Raw genomic sequence first — 22,182 nt, 5'->3', positions numbered from 1 at the left:
TTTTTTCTCAGTGAAAGGTAGCATTTATGCATGACACATTCAGGTATATGTGCAATGAAGATAACATTATTTGGTCTTGGTGGAGCTTCTTTTTATCAGTGATGCTCTCTGTACAAAAAGAAGTTGAACACATTCATTGGAGACCTATGCTTAGCTTAGATTGTAAGGATGTACTGTATCAATCCTCTACAATCATTGTCGATTATAAGACCCTTTCACACAGCATCATCTGCAGCCTTGTCTCTTCTGTACTGTACAAACACATGCTTTTTGTCTCATACACACACACACACACACACACACACAGACAGCAAGCACTACCGGTGCAGACAGAGCAAAGTCCGACATCCTTACCTTAGCAATGATCCAGGAAGTGAGAACCATCCAGTGAGTAAATGCAGATGGATGCGCTCTTGTGCAATGTTTATATCTCGGCTTGCACTGCTGCCGCGACTGCTGCTGCTGCTGCTGTTGCCATGGTTATTCATCCAGACCCTGCGTGTACTGCAGTCCCCCCACTTTCCTTCTCTGGCGTGTGCTCTATCGCTGTTCATCAATCCATCCCGGAGGAAAAGAGGAGGGGGGGGATTTCAAATTTGGGCGTTTAATCTGCCTTTGTCCTCCAGCCTCCAGGGTTTCAGTTCATGCGGGGAGAGACGAGTGCATGGCTGCAGTATTAATAGTAAAGCGTGCAGACACGGCGGTGTGTCGGTGTGTGTGTGTGTGTGAATGTCCTGCTGCTGCACTCTGTCCATCAGCCAACCAGCCAGCTGACTGCAGAGCCAGCCCACTAAAAGCTGAAGTGAACCTTAAGGAATTACCATGCAAAAAAGGGACCTTTGATGCAAACCATGCATTAACGCAGCCTGGAAAACATCAACATGGGAGATGAGTTGGACAAACAGCCGTCATCATCAGTAACAAGAAGTCTGATCACAAAGTCACTTGAATAGAGTAACAATAAAGTTAAGAAATCCGCCTGATGCAATGCAAATGTAGTCATATTTAACAGAAAACAGAATATTGGGTTCACATTCATACGATGCACAAATCTGCCCCAACAAGGATAAAAATACAACAGTATTCACTAAAAGAGACGTTTGTAGGCAGCCTACTCTATGTTCGTAAAGCCAGTCACGCATCATGTTGTCATTTTTTAACATCCCTCTCCCATCTTCACCTTCCTCTTAAAAAGCCAAAGTCAATTGCAGCTTTTCTCTCATGGCATTCCGCCATAGGCTCGCAGCACTCTTGATTAAGGATGAAGCGCCATTGATTTTTTTTTTCCTCTTCTCTTTTTCCCACATAAACCTGGCACAATTTTCTGAGAGGTTAGGCCGCAAGGACGCTGTTTTCCGTGCTATCCAAAAGTAATAAAGTAGTGGATGATAACATCCGTCGATGATGCCCTTTATCGTTCAAATATTAAAATACATGAACATCTATTTTTAGTGTATTACTATTGTATTGCATTTGTAGTGCAATTGCTATTGTTATGGTCAAACAAGTAAAGTTCCACTCAACCCAGAAGCGACTGTGTTTAACCTTGGAATGTCCACAATGTAACTTTAGGATATTTCCTACTTACCATACACATCCAAGAAGAGCCTGAAGAGACTCCGACTGACTGTTTGCTGTTCCACTTAAGTCCTGTAGGTGAAGGTGGAGCAGGTTTCAAACTGTTGCTGTCAAGCGAAGAAGAAGATGCTTTAGGCATTTGTGCTAATGCTAAAAATAAATCCAAAGAGGGCATGAATCTAACCGCATTGTACCATTCGGCGTGTCAGTGAATGTGCTCTGACATCCCCAACAAGAGGATCCAGCTGGAGTCCAGCTCAAGGGTGGAACATCGCTAGGAGTGTGCAAGTCATGGGGCCTGGTGGAAAAAAAAACACTTAAATACATCGTGTGTTTGCCTGCTGCCTTCTGGAACTTACAATTATGTTAGTCTCAAGGGTGGCACAATAGTCTATTGGTCCAAATCTAGTCTTGATGCTGTAGCTTTAATGCTAATGAGCTGTGTTTGACCACACCTGTATTCACATGTAACAACATAACGTTATGGACAGAAGGATATAAACATTTGCAATGCTAGCATAGCTATGTGAGCTACATAACAGTCCCATTTTCACAGTAACATCATAGTTATAGCCTACCTTCTATACTAATTATCCTCACTAGGGTCGCGGGGGTATGCTGGAGCCTATCCCAGCTAACTTTAGGTGAGAGGTGGGGTACACCCTGGACTGGTTGCCAGCCAATCACCGGTCACATATAGTCAAACAACCATTCACACTCACATTCATACCTATGGATAATTTGGAGTCAACAATGAACCTAGCATGTTTTTGGAATGTGGGAGGAAGTCAGAGTCCCCGGAGAAAACATGCCAACTCCACACAGAGATGCCCCTACAAAGATTGAAACCCAGATCTTCCAGATCTCCTGACTCATCAATAGGTTACCGTGTGGCCCCGTTAGGCTATTAGTCTAAGAAAAACAAAATGATCAACCTTACAGTTCCCAAGTCTAAAGCTGTCTTGTCTGTATGCAATGGCATCCATCCAATGTGGTCATTATTTTACCCTTAAAAAAAAAAATCAACATGTCTTTTCCTCTGAAGCAGCTGTTGTAAACCAAAACACACTTTTAAACCCCAAATGGCATTCGCTTAGGTATTTTATAGCAACTCCTACTTGTCTTTTTTTGTTTGGCTCTCTCCTGTAATTCATCTTATCAGAGCTTGCAGAGCGGTCTATGTCACGTCAACATAACAACATGCATTCCTCAGCCAAACTGATGCACGTATCATCACTAGCAGCCTTATGAGGATAATTATTAAGAGAATTACACACAGGGTGCACGTATTATTAGGGGGCACCAAAGAGAGGAGGAGGGGGGAAAAATGAACAAGTCGTGGTTTACACACACACACACACGGGCCCTGCGGCTCAAGCATCTTTTTAAGTGTCGGTAATAAAATGTTGACACCACCTCCACAAGAACTCCTGTCCAATGGGAGGCCATTAAGCAAACTTTTATTTGGCCTCAGAAAATGCTTGAACATCCTTTGCACGGCTCCTCGCGCTCACTCCTCAACATGTGCAGGTAGGACCCGGCTGAAGGGGGGGATTATAATTTTGACTTTTTACTCCAGCATCTGTAGCCGCATCGCCATCGAGTCAGCGAAACATGGCCTTCCGCTCCTCTGCTTTGACGAGGTAAATAACGTTGTTGGATCAATGTCAAGGCTCGTCATCACTTATATTTATGATGACCTGAAATAGTTGAGTCTTTTATGTCTCACCGCTTAAAGGCAGCAGGAAACATGCCAAACAAGAGGGAAGTACTCCATTGTGTTACACTTGCAGAGTGTAAGGAATAATAGGAACTGGCATGACATTGATTATGTGACTTACTCGTTACATAAAAAGATGCAGGCTCTTTGCAAGCTGCTACAGTGTTACGGCATCACCTTCACCTCGTCGGTGAAGGACTTGCGTAAATGTGGATGCAACCTCGGGTGACCTTATAAAACAGCCATGGCCTGGTGGCTCTGCAAAGTGCATGCTTTTATTACAGCGGTTTTTGCATGTTTATATGACTGCCAATCAGTTGCGTTAAGGATATTTTGTTATTTAAAAGGTAATCTTCAAATACTAAAAATACTAGAGTTAGCCTCCAATTTATTCATTGTATTCTAAACTTAAGACAGGCCCTGTGATTGGCTGGCGACCAATCCAGGGTGCACCCTGCCTCTCGCCCGAAGACAGCTGGGATAGGCTCCAGCACCCCCTGCAACCCTCATGAGGAAAAAGCGGTAGAAAATGAATGAATGAATGAACTTAAGACAGGGTTTAAAATGGAGTGGGAAGAACAAAGAATGCAAAAACTTACCACTTCCACACTGAGTGGGAGGAGAACTTCTTTTAACTCTGTAATTTCATGTAATGCCGTGTCTAAACAAAGGGAAATTACTGACACTTCAGAATACTTGTCTTGAATATTTTTTATTTTTGCTAATAAGCCATAGTCAGATAGATGGAGCCATGATGGAACCACAACATTGCGAGAGATTACTTCTTAAGATACCCAATGCCAATTTCTGTTTTATTCCGAATATGACTGAAGCTACCTAATGCAATTCCACATTTATTCTGTCTGAAATCTCACAGGTCATCATAATTAAAGCATGGAATATGAATTCTTCTGTTCACAAGTCTTCATCCCCGGATATTACACATTCACTGCCATGTGATAATAATGTGAGATAAATGCTCAGTATAGATCAGTCTTATTAACACCTCACCATGGCATGGGTTTATGTAAAAGCTTTTTAAAAAGCTGCATCTATGAAGACATGACAGCTGGCTTGTACCTGAGAGATGGATTGGTGTTGGAAAAAAAAAGTCAGTGAGACCCCGAGGGGACCTCTGAAGACGTCTTTTAAGGGTGTAACGTTGGAGGCCGACATCTATCCTTGCTGCTGACGAAGCCATCAGTCACCACTTTGACATTTCACTCACTCAAGAGGCGAACGCGCATCTGAAAAGGAGTTTACACAGACAGAAGTTACGCCCTTGCAGTCACCTCTAGCGCAGCCATTTCTCAGATGGATGAGACGCAGCCTTTTATAAAAGTATCCTGTCTCTATCTCAGGATGGATTTGGAAGTGTCCCTGTCTTTCCCCAAATAGTAGAGTCATATCTATGAACCAGGAAGTAGGTTGCTGAGCAAAATATAAAACAATGGAACGTCCTAACTGTCATTTGTCATTCTTAATGAACCAGGAATTACTCTGCTAGCTAACATACAGGAAAAAGAGTGCAAACTGAATCATTCCTTTCACTTTTTTAAATATAATATTTATATTTTGTATTTATGTTACGTTATCAAAATGGACAGTTCCCCTAAGTAAAAGTGGTATGGTCCTAAGTTGTATGTAGTTACTCTGTTAACCATGAAGTAGCCTGCTAGCTAACAGACATTCATTCATTTTCTACCGCTTATCCTCACAAGGGTGACGGGCGTGCTTGAGCCTATCCCATCTGTCTTCGGGCAGACTGGCAAAAAAAGCACAAATAAGGCTCTCTAAGATTTTTTTTTCACTGAAAGAAATAGTTAATTCCTCTGTTGAACCAGGAAGTAGCCTGTCCGCTAACAAACGTGCAACCAAACAAGCGCTAGTTTATATAGTTGTCAAACGTTCTGTTGGTATTTACATTATTATTAAAGCACACATTCATCCATTTTCTACGACGCAGTGTCACGCTTTTGACAAATCCTACGTATATTGTACCTAATCAAATCAAATCAACTTTATTTGTATAGCACTTTTCCTGCAAAGAAATGCAACACAAAGTGCTTTACAGAATTAAAACAATTTCCACAATTAAAAGGAAAAAACAAGGAAAGAAAAGAAAGCCCCTCCTTCCCACCCTCCACACTGGACCCACACACGCAATCACACAATCACACACAGTAGGGAGACATGGCATGGCACTGAGGAACAAGGAAATGCCACCTTTGGGGCCGTCCACACTGGGAGGAGCTGCAGGCCGTGCCATCGGAGGACCAGCACCCGGGTCCCCCGACTCTGACAGACGGGCGGACCCCCACATTAAAGGGAGGAACCCCCAGCCGGCCGGGTCGAAGGGACCCAAGGATGGCACCCCCTCAGCAGACCTGACACAGCCCCCAGTGTGGAGGACCCCCCCCCCCCCCCCCCCGGGAAAACACGAGTTAAACGCTGAAGACTAAGAGCATAAAATAGGACTAAAAAGATAAAAACATAACACTGGAGTTAGAAGCTGAAGACTAAGAGCATAAAATAGGACTAAAAAGATAAAAACATAACACTGGAGTTAAAAGCTGAAGACTAAGAGCATAAAATAGGACGAACAAGATAAAAACAAAACACTGGAGTTAAAAGCTGAAGACTAAGAGCATAAAACAGGACTAAAAAGATAAAAACATAAAAAAAGTTTAAAAATATTAGTTAAAAGCCTGATTAAAAAGGTGCGTCTTTAATCTTTAATGAAGCGTCCGGTTTAAGTATGTCATGTCTGTGATGTGTTAGTGATTTCAAGACAATCACGCTGATGTTTTGTGTCTTCATCCACAGAAAGCAACCGTGTGTTGTGACATACTCGCCTGTCTACTTGGCGCTTGTGTCGTTCCTGTTTGCGCCGGCACTTGGACGTGAGTCATCCGCCACACTCTGCAAAGCCCATTCTTACTACAGTACATGTTCAGGTGTACCTAATGAAGCCACCATCCTGTGCCATTGTCTTTACCATAACCCGCCAAGCAAAGGCCCAAAATAACAGACGCACTTTGCTGGTGTGCGTCGTGCACGGGATTAAATCAGATTAAACGTCCCGTCTGACAATCACAACAAGCCCCATTGTCTGCGCTTGTTTAGGGAATCTGTAAATCTAATATGAAGCGGCGGATAAAGCAAGAGTGCAGCTTTAAATTGGAGTGCACGCGGCGACGCCATGTGACATCTTCATTACGATCCCCCTCGTGCTCGTTACACTAATGACTGGCTTTGCCGGTGTAAAACAGCGGCAGACTGTAACATTTTAACAACTTGAGTGTGCAGTCTGATAAGTGTTTAGTGGGGGGGAAAAATGTGATTATAAATACCTTCTCGCCACTTGATCTCATTTCTCAGCATTTATGTGGGATCTGTGAACTGCCTCCAGATGTGTCGCGTCCACGGCCACGCCACCCGCAGTCGATGAGCTGACTCAGTCGCCACAAAGACAAGTGTCTTTAGGTGGCTGTGGGACAACAAAAACACCAACAGTGGTTATAATATCTGGGATAAATTGGATTTATTTTAGGGGTGCAATAATACATGTAAGGTGCACGGCGACCGAGTGGTTAGCATGCAGGCCACACAGCTAGGAGAACCGAGTTCCATTCCACCCTCTGCCATCTCTGTGTGGCATTTGCACGTTTACCCTGCCTCTCGCCCCAAGACAGCTGGCATAGGCTCCAGCACCCCTGCGACCCTTGTGAGGATAAGCGGTAGAAAATGAATGAAATAAATGAATGAATAATACATGTATCTGTTCCGAACTGGTTAGCGCGCCGACCTCACAGCTAGGAGACCAGGGTTCAATTCCACCCTCGGCCATCTCTGTGGAGTTTGCATGTTCTCCCCGTGCATGCGTGGGTTTTCTCCGGGTACTCCGGTTTCCTCCCACATTCCAAAAACATGCTAGGTTAATTGGCCACTCCAAATTGTCCATAGGTATGAATGTGAGTGTGAATGGTTGTTTGTCTATATGTGCCCTGTGATTGGCTGGCCACCAGTCCAGGGTGTACCCCGCCTCTCGCCCAAAGACAGCTGGGATAGGCTCCAGCACCCCCGCGACCCTCGTGAGGAAAAGCGGTAGAAAATGAATGAATTAATGAATGTTCCGAACTGTGACCCCTGTATCAAACAATGTACTTCTGATAGCGCTCTGTGCTGAAAGCTCAGCATATCGGTTATCGACTACTCTGGCTTAGGTTGCACTGTCAAGCACACAGCCACTGACCTCCGCCACCCACATTCATACGTCTAACACGTACATCAAATGTACGTGAAACTATGAAATAAACACTACAAGTTGGCTCCAATGATAACCTTGTACACAACTTTTCTTCTGTCCTACCAGAACTGGACTTTAACCGATTGGATGGCGACACCGTCTGCCCACCCATGAGAGGCGGACAAGATGATCTACCAGGTGGAAAAGTCTATTTTTGTACATCAATTAGTTACTTAGGATTATGTAAGGACATTAAACAGCCTTAGAGAAGATCAACTATCCCAAAGAAAGTACTCGCTTTCTGTCATAACACCAGCTTCTACATAAATAAAATATCTACATGTACTCATCCTCCCATGACTCCCGTAGGTTTCGATTTGATCACGCAGTTCCAGCTGGATGTCATTCCCCTTAAAGGCGTGAGGAAGGTGGACGGCTCTACTCCCCTCCAGGTGGCCTACCGCCTTGACCGGGAGGCCAACTTCCAAATCCCGACCATGTAAGTGCAAACACAGTGGAGAGAGACTTTCAGAGAGAAGATAAAGACATAGGAGGATGTCATATTATATGTATGTCGCGTGCTGAACTACTGCAGGTGTTTCATTATTACAGGTCCGCTGCAGATGTTACTGAACATCGGCCACATAATAATTGGTAGCAAAAAAAAAAAAAAACTTGTCTGAACATATTTGGCATCCACAGAGGGATGGTTTGTGATGCATTTAAGTACCTGAAGAAAAGAAGAAGCACTCTTTTCAGGGATTGTGTAGTTAGTCATCATTTCAACGTTTCCAGAGTTGGATGCCGACATTTCCTGTGGTGCCTAGAGGGAAAAATATATAGGGATTTTAACATTATAGTACTTTTAAGAAAAGTACATTCAACAAATATAAAAACATATGACAATATATTATCTACTAATGTCAATACACTTTGTGTGTTCCTGGTGTTCTATGGAGCCAAGGGAATGAAATCAATGCCCAGAGTGAACTCTCTTCCTGTCTGTTTGAAGGCGGGAGACGAGTAAAGCAGACACACATGCCATATAATAAGCCCGGCAAAATGATTTGTATTCATTATGCATTTACTTTATGTATTATTGTCCCAGGCCTGGGGCCAGACGGTGGCCAAGTAGTTAGCATGTTTTCACTTTTCCTTTAGTAAGTTTTAGTATGAAATCCTGCTAAATTCTCAGGTTCTCGTCTTTTTCTTGGTAATGATTTATCCTCTGCTGCGTGTGCTCCTTCAAAGCCGTGAAAGAAGAGTGAAATAAATAGCCAGTGCTGACAACATCAGTGGCTTCCTGTAAAAATTTCACAAGTTTGTAATTAAAGGTTGTGGACTTGGCAGCGTGTCCAGATTAGCTCGTTTGTGCCTCACGGCTTAAAAAAAAATCAGGCCAGTGTTCAGACTCATTAGAGAAACTGGATTTTTTTTTATTTATTTTTTTAAGTGTGACATTCTGTGTGCTGGCTTGTTCTAACCAGCATTTAGTAGGATTTTGTACAAAACATGCAAAATAGTTCATAGAAACAGACAAAATGGAGGTTTAGATTTGAAATAACGATCATTTTTAGCTCTTAAAGAATTGAACGCGTTAGATGTGGGTACATGTAAGATTTTTAACAGCAAGTCTACCCTGTTTGTCAAAGATTAAATTACGGAAATATGAAATTGTCTTTCAAGATATCACCCTTGGTTTTAGTATTAAGGTTCTGTCCAAGGTTTCTTCCCCAGAGGGAGTTTTTCCTTGCCTCCGTCGCCAAGTGCCTTGCTCATGTGGGTTTTCAGTTGGTTCTCTGCTTTGTATGTATGAATGTGACCTCCATGTGTCAAGTGTCATGACATAACTGTTGTGATTTGGCACTACATAAATAAAATTGAATTGAAAATTGACTTGAGAATTAGAAAATTAGTGTTAAAGGTCTCTGGAAGACATCTTTCTGTATTTAAAAGAGCAAACTCTCAACTAATTCTATCGCTGTAACCTTCATGTGCTTTCATATTGAGGGAATATCCATGCATATTAGCCCTGCAGGCTTTTTTACTGTAATACATTATTTCATAAATCATCTAAATGAAAGACTGTTCAGGTAATGGCACTTTACATAATGAAAGATTGTGCATCATCGGGGCTGATCCTTTTGCAAGGCCAGCCTGATCAGAAGCTGTTATGTAACGCCCTGGATGCACCATCACACTGAATGCTAATACGTGTTTACTGCTTCCACACGTCCAGGGGCTGCCACTTTTAAGTCGCCAAGGTTCTCCTTCTGCCTGGTCCCCTTTTCATTCTGCAGGGCAAAGGCAGCACATGCTTGAAACTTTCTAACCCCTCAGGCAGAGCTGGAGAGAGCTCCCTTTGTTTTATTGGGATACAGGAAACTCTTTTTTTATTGCCTCACCTTTGTTGTTTACAAGACGGTAAAAAAAGGGGGGGGTTGGGAGGGGGGCACAGCGCCCATCTTTGAATTCACCGCCTACCGTGAATCCGGCTCGTTAAAAAAACTCACAGAGTAGCTGCTGGCGTAATTGGAAGATTGAATTACACCAAGAGAGAGGCAACGTCTTTCCCATGACCTGAATAATTATATAATGTCATGCAACAAAATCTATATTAGCTTACAAATCCTATTTGGAAACAGGCATAATACCATAAGGTAGACCGGAGCAATCGAAGGACCTCAAATACACGGGCTGTGCGCAACAAACTTTCTTTCATCAGCAGGATTACAGACAAGCTATACAACTGACTTCCATGACCCTTTGTGGGTAGGTTGCACAGCAAAAAAACATCACAGTAGACGTAATACAATGAGGCATACACCTAACCAATCAAATGACCTCAAATACAAGGGCTGTGTGCAAGAAACCTACTTGAGTTAGCACAGGGGTCGGCAACCTTTAGCATCAACACCACAGAACCTTTTCATTCATTTTCTACCGCTTATCCTCACAAGGGTCGCGGTGGGTGCTGGAGCCTATCCCAGCTGTCTTCGGGCGAGAGGCGGGGTACATCCTGGACTGGTGGCCAGCCAATCACAGGGCACATATAGACAAACAACCATTCACACTCACATTCATACCTATGGACAATTTGGAGTCGCCAATTAACCTAGCATGTTTTTGGAATGTGGGAGGAAACCGGAGTACCCGGAGAAAACCCACGCATGCACGGGGAGAACATGCAAACTCCACACAGAGATGGCCGAGGGTGGAATTGAACCCTGGTCTCCTTGCTGTGAGGTCTGCGCGCTAACCACTAGACCACCGTGCCGCCCCAGAACCTTTTTAACCAATAAATTAATAACGCCAGGTATAGTTTCCTGAAACATATTGTCACCTTGCTTTTTTGTCTGTCTGTGACGCACTTTAAGACTTCTCCACCGACTTCCACTACCACTCTCAGTGTCGCTTTATTTGCCATTCATGGGCAACAAAGAAAGCTAACAAGGCAAGTCGTTGACCAGCATCATGGTATCATGAGTTGACTCCGATCCAGAAGTACAACTACACGCAAGCATGAACCAGCTTGAGCCGTTCCTTAATAAATTGACTTGTATACCTGTAACAATGTTTTGGAATGTTCAGCACGACATCGACTTGAGCTAATTCCATTATCCTAGGCTGAACTTTCCCCGTGGTTTCCCCGACGAGTATTCCTTCATGGTGACCTTCCGCATGATCAAGAACACGGTGAACAAAGTGTGGAACGTTTGGCAAATCGTGGACGAGGACGGCCGCAAACAAGCCGGCATGAGGCTGAATGGAGACCAGCAGGCGTTGGAGTACTTCCTGACGGGCCCCGACGGCAGCCTGCAGACCGTCACCTTCCCCGGCCTGTCCGTGCTCTTCAACACCAAGTGGCACAAGGTGATGATCGGCGTTGAGCGCGACATGGTCACGCTCTATGTAGATTGCCAGCCTGTGGACCAGAAGCCAATCAAGGGCAAAGGCCCCATTAACACAGAAGGAGACACCCTGATCGGAAGGCTGGATACTGATCCCGAAGCATCCGTAGTGGTGAGCAGTGCGTACCAACTGTCAAGACTGGTGTGGAATCGGAGGATAACCTTGTCTTTTCACAGTTTGAGCTGCAGTGGATGCTGATTCACTGTGACCCAAAGAGAGCCCAGAGAGAGAGCTGCAATGAGCTGCCTGCCACTGAGGTACAGGACATGTGACTCAGATGTGCTCAGCATCTGATGCGGTTTGTGGTTTTAGTCGCACACAGTGGGCCCATTGCATGCTGGGTGGAAACAAAGCGGTAGATGCTGGGATGGATGAGGCAACCAACACTCTGATCACCGAGATCTTAATTGGTTGACAAAGTCGGTCTGCATGATGTTGGTAATTCCTAATAGCTGTGGTTACTATTTCATTCAACCTCAGCCAGAAATGGAATGTACCACAGCTTTGCCACAACTGCAAAGGCCATATGGGGCTCATTAAAACTAGCATTTTTGCTAAACTAGGTAAGCCATTACCTTTGTAGACATTTGCATTATATTATATAGGGACAATTTTGCTAATGATGCAAAGGCTGTAATGTGCATGCCAGGCCAGCAGATGGTGTTACTGTGTAAAGCAATGATGGGAAAACTACGGTCCGGGGGCCACACTCGGCCCACCAAGCGTTTGAATCTGGCCCGCCAGTTGCTTTCTAAGTATTTCTACTTTAAACATACAGACTAGCGTGTAGACCTCACAGCTAGGAGACCCAAGTTCAATCCCACCCTCGGCCATCTCTGTGTGGAGTTTGCATGTTCTCCAAGTGCATGCGTGGGTTTTCTCCGGGTACTCCGGTTTCCTCCCACATTCCAAAAACATGCTAGGTTAATTGGCCACGCCAAATTGTCCATAGGTATGAATGTGAGTGTGAATGGTTGTTTGTCTATATGTGCCCTGTGATTGGCTGGCCACCAGTCCAGGGTGTACCCCGCCTCTCACCCCAAGACAGCTGGGATAGGCTCCAGCACCCCCCACGACCGTCATGAGGATAAGCGGTAGAAAATGAATGAATGAACATAAAAACTGGCAACATGACTTGCAAGTCGGATGTCTTATTTAGTAAAAAAAAAACAACAACAAGAAAACTGTCAAATTAAATTACATAGTTTGATGTGGTCTAATGTATAAAGTGTTTAAAGTCCTAAAAAAAGGGACATGAGAACATACAGCTGATAGCTGACACTTTTACAGATAAAATTGGACAAATAATTCAAGGAATATTATAAGCATAAAATAGTGTGTGTTAAATATATGTTCTGGCCCCCCAGACAATTTTGTTAACACAATGCGGCCCACGAGTCAAAATATTTGCCCACCCCTGGTGTAAAGAAACACCACACGTTGAAACACACTACCCTTTTTGATGTTTTGATATTTTCTCCACATTTTTTAGAAGTCATTTTTTCATCTTTGTGTGTCATTAAAATTTTTTTGATACATTTTGGACACCCTAACCCTAAAGGTTTTTAAAATATAGAATTAATTTGTAACAAATGGTAGGTTGTATAGTACAAATACAAACCACAGAATGATAAGGTATGTTTGTGAGATTTTTGTACATAAAACTGCAGTGTAATTAGTAGAAAATTAGCCTTTGGTTAAATGCCTATTTTTATGGCAAACTGTAACGTTTTCAAGAGCATGTGTGCCATGTTTGAGAAACATCATGCTGTGAATGAAACATACTGTAGTGCTTAACGTCCCATGCAGGGAGCATGCATGTTAGCGCGTGGAGCGGCAATATACTTAATGCTTTTGGTGCAACATTTTGGGCACATTTAACAAGAGAAGTGTCATGAAGGCTGAACGTGTACTGCAAAGAGTTCCCATGGCATTAACCGGTGAACATATCCTATTGCAATTGGCCGATGCGCTGCAGGCTACCATGTTCACAGCCGGCGTTGGCTGTTAACATGGGGGGGTGTTCATACTATGGGCCGTGTGTATGGAAATGACAGCATGATGAGAACTCACTGCCATGATTCTTAGCAGGTGCGCTTGTGCTGCTTATGGTGATGTCGGGGTGACTACTTCCACTAACGCTGCAATTTTGTTCTTATTTCTCTGACTCCTTCAGATGTATGCCAATGCTGAGGTATTTATCTCTTTACCTATTCTATTTTTTTTTTTTTTTTTTTGCTAATCTGCTTGAATTGCTTGATTGCCTCATTTGCTTTGTTCTAGATCTAATTCAGCGATGGTGGCTTTGGTTCAACCATTCATAGACTATGTTATAATTGATATAAGTAACCACATGAACTTTCCACTACTGACTGTCCATTTCCTGTCCTAGCCTGACAAATCAGTCCAAGGCCCCCCTGGAGTCCCTGGCCCTGTGGGTCCTCGTGGCGCCACAGGAGAAAACGGCAGAGATGGACGTGATGTAAGCATTCACTTGTCAACACCTCCATGTTATTGTCTCCTACTTACAGGCTTCATGGTGTGGATTGACTGTTTTATCTTCTCTCAAAGGGTCTTCCAGGGGCTCCTGGCAGCCCGGGTGCTCCTGTAAGTACAAAAAAAATAAATGCTCCTACAGATGTTGGAGCGGTCTTCCAACTCTCAGCAGTAAACCTTTCAACCATTTCAAAGTGGGATAAACTGTAATGATGGCTTCTAAACACGATATGACGCGTGTCTTTCAAACACACCAGAATGGATGCTCAAACTGTTTTGAGAACTGCAGCACTGATTCCGGTCCTTAGCAGAACCTGGCGGTAGACAAGTACTAATTGCAGTCTATATAGTCTCATCTCTCTAGTCTTAAACAAGAAGAGAAAAATGATTTATGTTCACTGTGGCTACCTTTGCGAGGAAGATAAAGCTGTTGTGTCTGCTTGTCAGGGCAGCAAAGGAGAGCAGGGGGAAATTGGACTTCCTGGGCAGCGAGGTCTACCAGGTCTACCAGGATCTGATGTAAGCAACACACTTCATTGCTATCAGCTTCATGATAATCTAATATGGCATTTTTATGGTCTGCAGGGTTCTCCTGGCCCAATGGGTCCAAGAGGGGCAGTGGGCGAGCGAGTAAGGCGCATTTAAATCTATTTAAGAATCTTCCAAGTTATTGTCGTTGACGACACTAACCTGTCTGTATGGATCTTTTAGGGACTCCCTGGCTTCCCCGGGCCTGCGGGTCCTCCAGTGAGTGAACACCTTTTTTTTATGCAGTTGCCCATTAAGCCTCTAAGTCAAGTCAATGTCATCAATATTGTGTCTTCACAGGGCCCAGCAAGTGAAGGACCTGCTGTACGTGTAACACTGCGGCGCCGTTGGAACCTCTGCATATACAGTGCATCTGGAAAGTATTCACAGCGCTTCACTTTTTCTACATTTTGTCATGTTACAGCCTCATTCCAAACTGTATTAAATTAATCTCTTACCTCAAAATTCTACTCTAAAATACTCCATTATGACAATGTGAAAAAAGGTTTTTTTGACATGTTTTGAATTTATTAAAAATGGAAAACAAAAAAAACACATTTACATAAGTATTCACAGCCTTTGCTTAATACTTTGTTGATCCACCTTTGGCAGAAATTACAGCCTCAAGTCTTTTTGAATATGATCCCACAAGTTTAGCACACCTATCTTTAGGCAGTTTTGCCCATTCTTCTTTGCAATAAGTCTCAAGCTCCATCAGGTTGGATGGGAGACGTCTGTGCACAGCCATTTTCAGATCTCTCCAGAGATGTTCAATCGGATTCAAGTCTGGACTCTGGCTGGGCCACTCCAGGACATTCACGGAGTGGTTCTGAAGCCAATCTTTTGAGATCTTGGCTGTGTGCTAATGTCTACTGTCTATATGGTCAAGGTACATGACCAGTCTACTGAGGTCAAGAGCGCTCTGGAGCAGGTTTTCATCCAGGATATCTCTATATATTGCTGCATTCATTTTTCCTTCTATCCTGACTAGTCTGCCAGTTCCTGCTGCTGAAAAACATCCCCACAGCATGATGCTGCCACCACCATGCTTCACTGTAGGGATGGTATTGGCCTGGTGATGAGCAGTGCCTGGTTTCCTCCAAACATGGCGCCTGGCATTCACACCAAAGAGTTCAATCTTTGTCTCATCAGACCAGAGAATTTTGTTTCTCATGGTCTGAGAGTCATTCAGGTGCTTTTTGGCAAATTCCAGACGGGCTGCCATGTTCCTTTTACTAAGGAGTGGCTTTCGTCTGGCCACTCTACCATACAGGCCTGATTGGTGGATTGCTGCAGAGATGGTTGTCCTTCTGGAAGGCTCTCCTCTCTCCAGAGAGGAATGCTGGAGCTCTGACAGAGTGACCATCGGGGCCTTGGTCACCTCCCTGACTAAGGCCCTTCTTCCCCGATCGCTCAGTTTAGAAGGCCGGCCAGCTCTAGGAAGAGTCCTGGTGGTTCCAAACGTCTTCCATTTACGAATAATGGAGGCCACTGTGCTCATTGGGACCTTCAAAGCAGCAGAAATGTTTCTGTATCCTTCCCCAGATTTGTGCCTCAAGACAATCCTGTCTCGCAGGTCTACAGACAGTTCTTTTGACTTCATGCTTGGTGTTTGTGCTCTGACATGCACAGTCAACTGTGGGACCTTATATAGACAGTTATTATATTTCCAAATCATGTCCAATCAACTGAATTTACTGCAGGTGGACTCCAATTAAGCTGTAGAAAGATCTCAAGGATGATCAGTGGAAAAAAGATGCACCTGAGCTCAATTTTGAGCTTCATGGCAAAGGCTGTGAATACTTATGTAAATGTGATTTCTTAGTTTTCTATTTTTAATAAATTCAAAAAAGTAAAAAAAAAACTTTTTCACATGGTCATAATGGAGTATTTTGTGTAGAATTTTGAGGTAAAAGATTAATTTAATTCAGTTTGGAATGAGGCTGTAACATGACAAAATGTAGAAAAAGTGAAGCGCTGTGAATACTTTCCGGATGCACTGTAATCTCCTGTTGCTGATAGTTCATCTGTTTCTGACAGGGACCACCAGGGAAACCAGGAATACCCGGAGATGAAGGAAATATTGGACCTGAGGTCAGATTTTAAATTAAACCCCCCCACGGTGAGGGGATAAAATGACCATACTGGATGGGAATGAAGGCTAGATACTGTGATACTTGATATGGTACATGGTATCAAAGGTTTTATTGACATACTGAATGTCTTACATTTGTAGGGCCAACCTGGACCCAGAGGAGAGAATGGAAACCCAGGACCTCCAGGGCCTCCCGGTCCACCGGGTCCAGTGGTATGCAGAGCCAGATTGTTGTTCGTTTGAGGGTGTTGATGGTACAGCAAGTACCAAATTCACTCAAATATAAGACTGTATCATTACCTAGGAAATTGTCTGAAAAGGACAGGTCGTCACATGGCGCCAAGCGAGTCAGAGCCTTTCTTCCTGTCACTCACACACACCTGGAGACCTGTAGCAAAAAAAGAATTGTTAAAACAATGAAGTAGAGTCATCAAATATCTTCTATCAGTTGTCTTATATGTGGGTATACAAGTACAATAAGTGGCTTTAAACTGGATTATTTAAGTGTCGAACCTTGGTTGCTGATGCCTACGTCTTTTCTTGGCTTTACCACTGTGGGAATCCCTTTTCCTGGTCGCATCTGTGTAGAAACAAAACATCTAAAGTGCCCTTGGATGTTTTGGATATGACTTATAACTGTGTTTGTAGGGGCCGCCTGGTGCCACTGGTGAGGGAAGTGGGGAAGCTGTGAGTGTTTTTTCTGCCCTGGTTTCCTGTATGCGTGGCTAAAAAGATCAGTTGTGGCTGGGATTGTGTCATTTGATTGAATTATGCAAGTATATTTCATCAATATTTCTAGTGTCCTGCAGCCTGTCCTGCTGGGCCTCAAGGACTGGCTGGTCTACCGGGCATGAAGGTGAGCCATTGTACTGCTATAACTGATCAATGACAGAATTCCTGTACATTTGATTATGGGATGTCTATGGTATGTCTACTCAGGGACACAAAGGTTTGGCAGGTGAAAATGGAAAAGATGGAATACCCGGAGAAAAGGTAACGGTAAAGTTTTACCAAATGCAACATGTCTGAATGCGATCATGTGACTTTGTGGAATATTTCCACAGGGGGAGACAGGACCACAGGGTCCACAGGGTCTGCCAGGTCGCATGGGAAACGACGTAGGGCTATTTTCCCATCCTCACTATTTTTTATACATACACACGTATATACTTTGTGATATTTCTATCAGGGTCAAAGAGGGTCTGTTGGATTTCCTGGTGCAACGGGAGAGAAAGGAGACATCGTAAGTTGGAATTAAGAGTGCTTACATTTATAAAGTGAAATCTGAGGATTTTTTTTTCGATGTGTCCTAGGGTCCTCCTGGGTTTAATGGCGTCCCAGGACCCACAGGCCCACCTGGATCTCCAGTAAGAATCTTCACATGATCAGCTTGGGTGTTTAGTACAAGAAATCAGTGTCTGGAAGTGCTTATTGAGGTTGTCCCATCAGGGTGTGGAGGGAGTGCGTGGACGGCAAGGCTTGGAGGGACCAAAGGGTGATGAAGTCAGTGTTCCCATTGATGGCCATTTAAAAAAATATCATTTGAAATATGACGTATTGACACAATGATGGTCACTAGGGAGCTATTGGACCTCAAGGAGAGCAGGGTCCTAAAGGAGAAAAGGGAGATGTTGTAAGTATTGAATGGATCGGACTCTTCTGCCGCTGCATTTTTACCAAAACATGTTTGCTTTGTCATGGCAGGGAGAGGCAGGCAAAAATGGCATCGATGGCATTCCTGGAGCGGATGGTGCTAAGGTTTTGTCATCACTATAATATTAACATACAGCTTGCAAAAGTGACTTCTGAGAACACCGCATGTTTGGTCTTAAAATACTCTACAGGGAGAGCCTGGCACAACTGGGGCAGTCGGTATCAGGGGGATTGTGGGTATTCCGGTAAGTCAAGTTCATAGTTATACCAGAAAACATGTTATATGTTAAATGTTATATTGCCACAATTCATGTATTTTTATAATGTTTTAATGTTTATTCTCCAAAGGGGCTTCCTGGGAAGCAGGGTGTAGTAGGACCTCCTGGTGAAAAGGTATCATTTTAATTATTAGTGTATTATTAGTGTCCGTTATTCCATTTGACTTTACTAATATTGCTTATAAAATACATACTGTACATATGTATGCAATGATTATCTGCTCGAGGCTGTCCTCCACATGCTTATCATCTGAATAAAATCACTGTGGGTGTCTAAGGAGGACTTCTTCAGGCAACAAGAGGCTACAAACACTGTATGACCAACATAATCATTTAAAAGGCATCCATCTTATGTCTAGGGTGACACTGGTGCTGAAGGAGCCATCGGGCCAGTCGGACTGCCGGGCAAAAATGTAAGATTCAGTTTGGACACTTCCTGTTTATCAGTGTATGCCTATATTCTAAGTCTGTTTTTGATACAGGGGGATGCTGGTACACCTGGAGAAGATGGGAAACCAGGGGATAAAGGGGCAACGGTAAGTACCAATGAATTACCTTACTGACCTAAATATAAGATAAAGAGTTGCAATACACAAGAAATATACATATCAAAGAGTGATTAAAAAAAGATTCTTTAGATCAGGGGTCTCAAACTCAATTTACTTGGGGGCTACTGGAGCTAGGGTCTGGGCGAGACTGGGCCGCATCACATTCCCCCCCCCCCCCCCCCCCCAAAAAAAAAACGCATTTATTAAAAACAGCTTGCTTTGCTTTGGTTTCGATTTTCTACAATAAAAGCTCTGATAAAACATTCCACTGTTCTCAAATATCTTAATTTTTATTTTTCTGCACAAAATAAGATGAAAAATAAATAAACAAATCAAGAATAAAGAAAATCAATCAATCAGTAATAAATAAATACATTAATAATAATAAAACGGCAAATAATAAAAACTTAAGAAACCACATATAGTTGGTGGGTAGACAAATTATTTTTTTCAGATTAAAATTAACAAAGCATTATTCGAGCCCTGTAGACATGACAAAACACAACTATAGTCACATTTATCCTTTTTTTAACATATTGCGCAACTGCAGGGTCTTGAGACACATGCTAACTCGCAAACTAGAGAGCTAGCAACCTAAACGGTAGCCTTCAAGTTATTTCCTTTAAACTTAAATAGCCAAAAACTTACCACTTCCACACGGATAGGGAGGTTAACTATTAACAGTCATTTAACCTTTAACATGAACATTAATCAAACGTAATAATTTTGTCTGGGTACATGATACCATATAGCATCTATATCAAACTTGCGCGGGCCGCACTAACATTAAACTTTCATATCAAGGCGGGGGCCTCAAACTAGTGTCCTGCAGGCCACATTTGGCCCGCGGGCCACGTGTTTGAGACCCCTGCTTTAGATACTTGTCTTGCATGCTGAAAGGGGTGTTGCAAGCGAGGGAGACAGGGTTTTATATGTGTAGTCCAGGCATACATTTTTAAAACCAATTTCTATTGTTGATTCATGGTCTGATAACATTTTTAGGGTGAAACAGGGAAACAAGGGCCAGTTGGGCCTGCTGGTCCTCCAGGAATCGAGGTGAGATTTTTCTATCTGTAGGGATACGATTAGTAAAAAATAAATAAATAAAATGCTGTAAAATGATGTGGTTGTGACAGGGAGAGAAAGGAGAAAAAGGCGACACTGGCGCCCAAGGAATGAAGGGCCACACTGGACACAAGGGTGATGAGGTTAGTGGTGTAGGTTCATCCTAAAGCACCACCCTGTAAACGCGCAGAGCTGAAATGTTTGAGCTAAAACGTCTTTCTTTTCAGGGACCAATGGGACCAATGGGACCAAAGGGAAGCTTGGTAAGTCTCTTTTCACAGGATGTGTTGTTATTGAGTAGTTAGATGAGAATACTTACATTGTTCTTGATGAGTAGGGAGATACAGGTGTTGCCGGAGATCCTGGAGTCAAGGGAGACCAGGTATTGTGAACTTATGTTTGCTTCAATAACTTTGAAACAACCTTTTTCATAAATCCATCTTCTCCCTTTTCTCTTTTAGGGCCCTCCTGGTATTCCTGGAAATAAAGGAGAGGTAAATAGGTTGATGCTTAGCATGAACGGCACATTAAAACAATGAATGGGACTACCATACATAATCTATACAGTACATGAACATACAGTAGCAGGATTTCATTTATCATCCTCAGCCTGGAGCAAAGGGTCTCAGAGGAGCTACCGGGGCAGAAGGCAGACCAGGTCAGCCGGGTCATGAAGGTCTGGCTGGTCCGATGGGAGCAAGAGGGCTGGAGGGAGAACCAGGATTACCAGGAGCACCAGGACCCAGAGGTCTGCCGGTAAGTTCTCACTCCAACACCTCCTCTAAAATATGCTTTATTTTAGATTTGATGTGAGGTTAAGATCTAAAACTCCATTGTATTCTCACAGGGCCCTAAAGTTAGTGACGAAAAGCTTCGGGAAATGTGTTCAGCTGTCGTTGAAGGTAGGATTTATACATTCAAACCTTGATGAATCACTGAGGTCGCTGGATTTGAGCCAACACTTTGTTTCATCCTCATGTAGAACAATTAGAAGAATTCATGAAAGATTTCCTCAAGAGGCCAGCTGCCCTCGGTGCCCCTGGTATCCCAGGACCGGCGGGACCACCAGGCCCTGCTGGAGCTGAAGGAGCGGCGGGACCTCCAGGAGCTCAGGGGGTGATGGGTCCCAAAGGTCATCCAGGGTTCTTTGGTCTTCCAGGCGCACCAGGAAAGAAAGGTCCATATTAAATCTCTCTGCTGTTAAAACTGTAAACAATAGTATCTTATTATATCTGGCTCCTCTCTGCAGGCGATACTGGAGACAAGGGAGATAAAGGAGATAAGGGAGAGGACGGCGTTGGGATTAAAGGAAGCGCGGGTCCACCGGGTGCACCAGGTAAGACTTACAAGCAAGGCAGTACAGAATCAAATCTGAAGACTTGCTTATGACAATGGTTATCCATTTATGTCATTCCCACCTTCAGGTGTCCCAGGTGCTCCTGGTGTGGGAAAGGACGGCAAAAACGGAGAGCCTGGCGAACAAGGAACTCCCGGCATCCCGGGAGCGGTCGGTCCGAGGGGTCCTTCTGGTCCGCCGGGCCTTTGTGACCCATCCACCTGTATGAACCGAAACCCACCACCTCTTTTCATGTACAGCGGGAAGAAGTCTGCTGTTTACAAACACAAGTGAGACACGAGTTCCAGTTTTGGAAAGGAGTTCTCCGACCGAAGTGGATCTAAACGACACGAGAGACACACACAACTGTAGAAATTGTATAGATATTTTGTGATGTATACTAAAAAGACAGCTGCTACTGCCTTGCAGCACCATGACTGAGCTGCATACGTACGCCCAAACAAATCCAAATGGTAAAAGTATGAATTAATCATTCTTAATAAGCTCACCCGATAGACTAACTGAGACAGTTAGAAGACAAAACTTCACAAATACAACCTGAAGTGTGCTTTTGTTCAAATGTAGGATGGCAGAAATGTTTTTCTTCAACCAACACAATAAAGCCATGTTCTTTTTGAAAGTGTCGCATACCTCAAGATCCCCATGAAGAGCCTTTTTTCGCCCTACGGAAAAGAGTCAACACACATTGAAAGGTTAGCCAGGA

At 43.5% G+C, this 22,182-nt stretch overlaps 2 protein-coding genes and 1 long non-coding RNA gene across 3 annotated transcripts in view; 1 reads left to right on the top strand and 2 right to left on the bottom strand.

Annotated features, from left to right (window-relative positions):
• The window catches only part of fam135b (family with sequence similarity 135 member B), a 30,800-nt gene extending 26,154 nt beyond the window's left edge, over nt 1–4,646 (bottom strand). Inside the window, exons 1-5 of the mRNA XM_078792067.1 lie at nt 4,379–4,646; nt 3,898–3,959; nt 1,773–1,876; nt 1,589–1,685; nt 355–546 (exon numbers count right to left, since the gene is read on the bottom strand). The gene's annotated coding sequence lies outside the window, so the exon portion shown is untranslated. The remainder of the gene's footprint in view (nt 1–354; nt 547–1,588; nt 1,686–1,772; nt 1,877–3,897; nt 3,960–4,378) is intronic.
• col9a1c (collagen, type IX, alpha 1c) lies at nt 3,085–22,077 on the top strand. Its single transcript, XM_058046668.2, has 38 exons — nt 3,085–3,221; nt 6,125–6,201; nt 7,674–7,745; nt 7,917–8,046; nt 11,174–11,570; nt 11,636–11,716; nt 13,636–13,653; nt 13,852–13,941; nt 14,031–14,066; nt 14,403–14,474; nt 14,541–14,585; nt 14,667–14,702; nt 14,784–14,807; nt 16,524–16,577; nt 16,720–16,791; nt 17,227–17,265; nt 17,378–17,434; nt 17,518–17,571; nt 17,643–17,696; nt 17,768–17,821; nt 17,892–17,945; nt 18,028–18,081; nt 18,158–18,211; nt 18,283–18,336; nt 18,423–18,476; nt 18,580–18,624; nt 18,869–18,922; nt 18,992–19,045; nt 20,060–20,113; nt 20,194–20,265; nt 20,350–20,385; nt 20,460–20,504; nt 20,584–20,616; nt 20,732–20,878; nt 20,970–21,024; nt 21,105–21,299; nt 21,372–21,458; nt 21,547–22,077. The coding sequence occupies exons 1-38, from the start codon at nt 3,193–3,195 to the stop codon at nt 21,750–21,752; spliced, it is 2,844 nt and encodes a 947-aa protein (XP_057902651.2). The 5' UTR covers nt 3,085–3,192; the 3' UTR covers nt 21,753–22,077.
• LOC144899528 (uncharacterized) lies at nt 8,278–16,971 on the bottom strand. The gene is made up of 3 exons (XR_013627705.1): nt 16,879–16,971; nt 13,989–14,064; nt 8,278–8,370 (listed from the first exon to the last, which is right to left on the bottom strand). It is a non-coding gene; the product is annotated as an uncharacterized LOC144899528 (long non-coding RNA).
• Nucleotides 22,078–22,182: the final 105 nt, after the last annotated feature.

The sequence above is a fragment of the Doryrhamphus excisus genome, linkage group LG7, assembly GCF_037039965.1.
Source record: "Doryrhamphus excisus strain RoL-2023G ecotype Guam linkage group LG7, RoL_Dexc_Guam_v1.1, whole genome shotgun sequence".
Taxonomy (NCBI): Eukaryota; Metazoa; Chordata; class Actinopteri; order Syngnathiformes; family Syngnathidae; genus Doryrhamphus; species Doryrhamphus excisus.
The sequence above is the reverse complement of the archived record's forward strand: the minus strand, read 5'-3'. Positions and strand labels throughout refer to the sequence as shown.

Coding starts and splice junctions, on each gene's coding strand:
- col9a1c (XM_058046668.2), top strand. CDS start 3,193: ATGGCCTTCCGCTCCTCTGCTTTGACGAG. Junction 16,792..17,226: donor CCGGTCCACCGGGTCCAGTG/GTATGCAGAGCC, acceptor CTGTGTTTGTAG/GGGCCGCCTGGTGCCACTGG. Junction 20,879..20,969: donor CAGGACCCAGAGGTCTGCCG/GTAAGTTCTCAC, acceptor GTATTCTCACAG/GGCCCTAAAGTTAGTGACGA.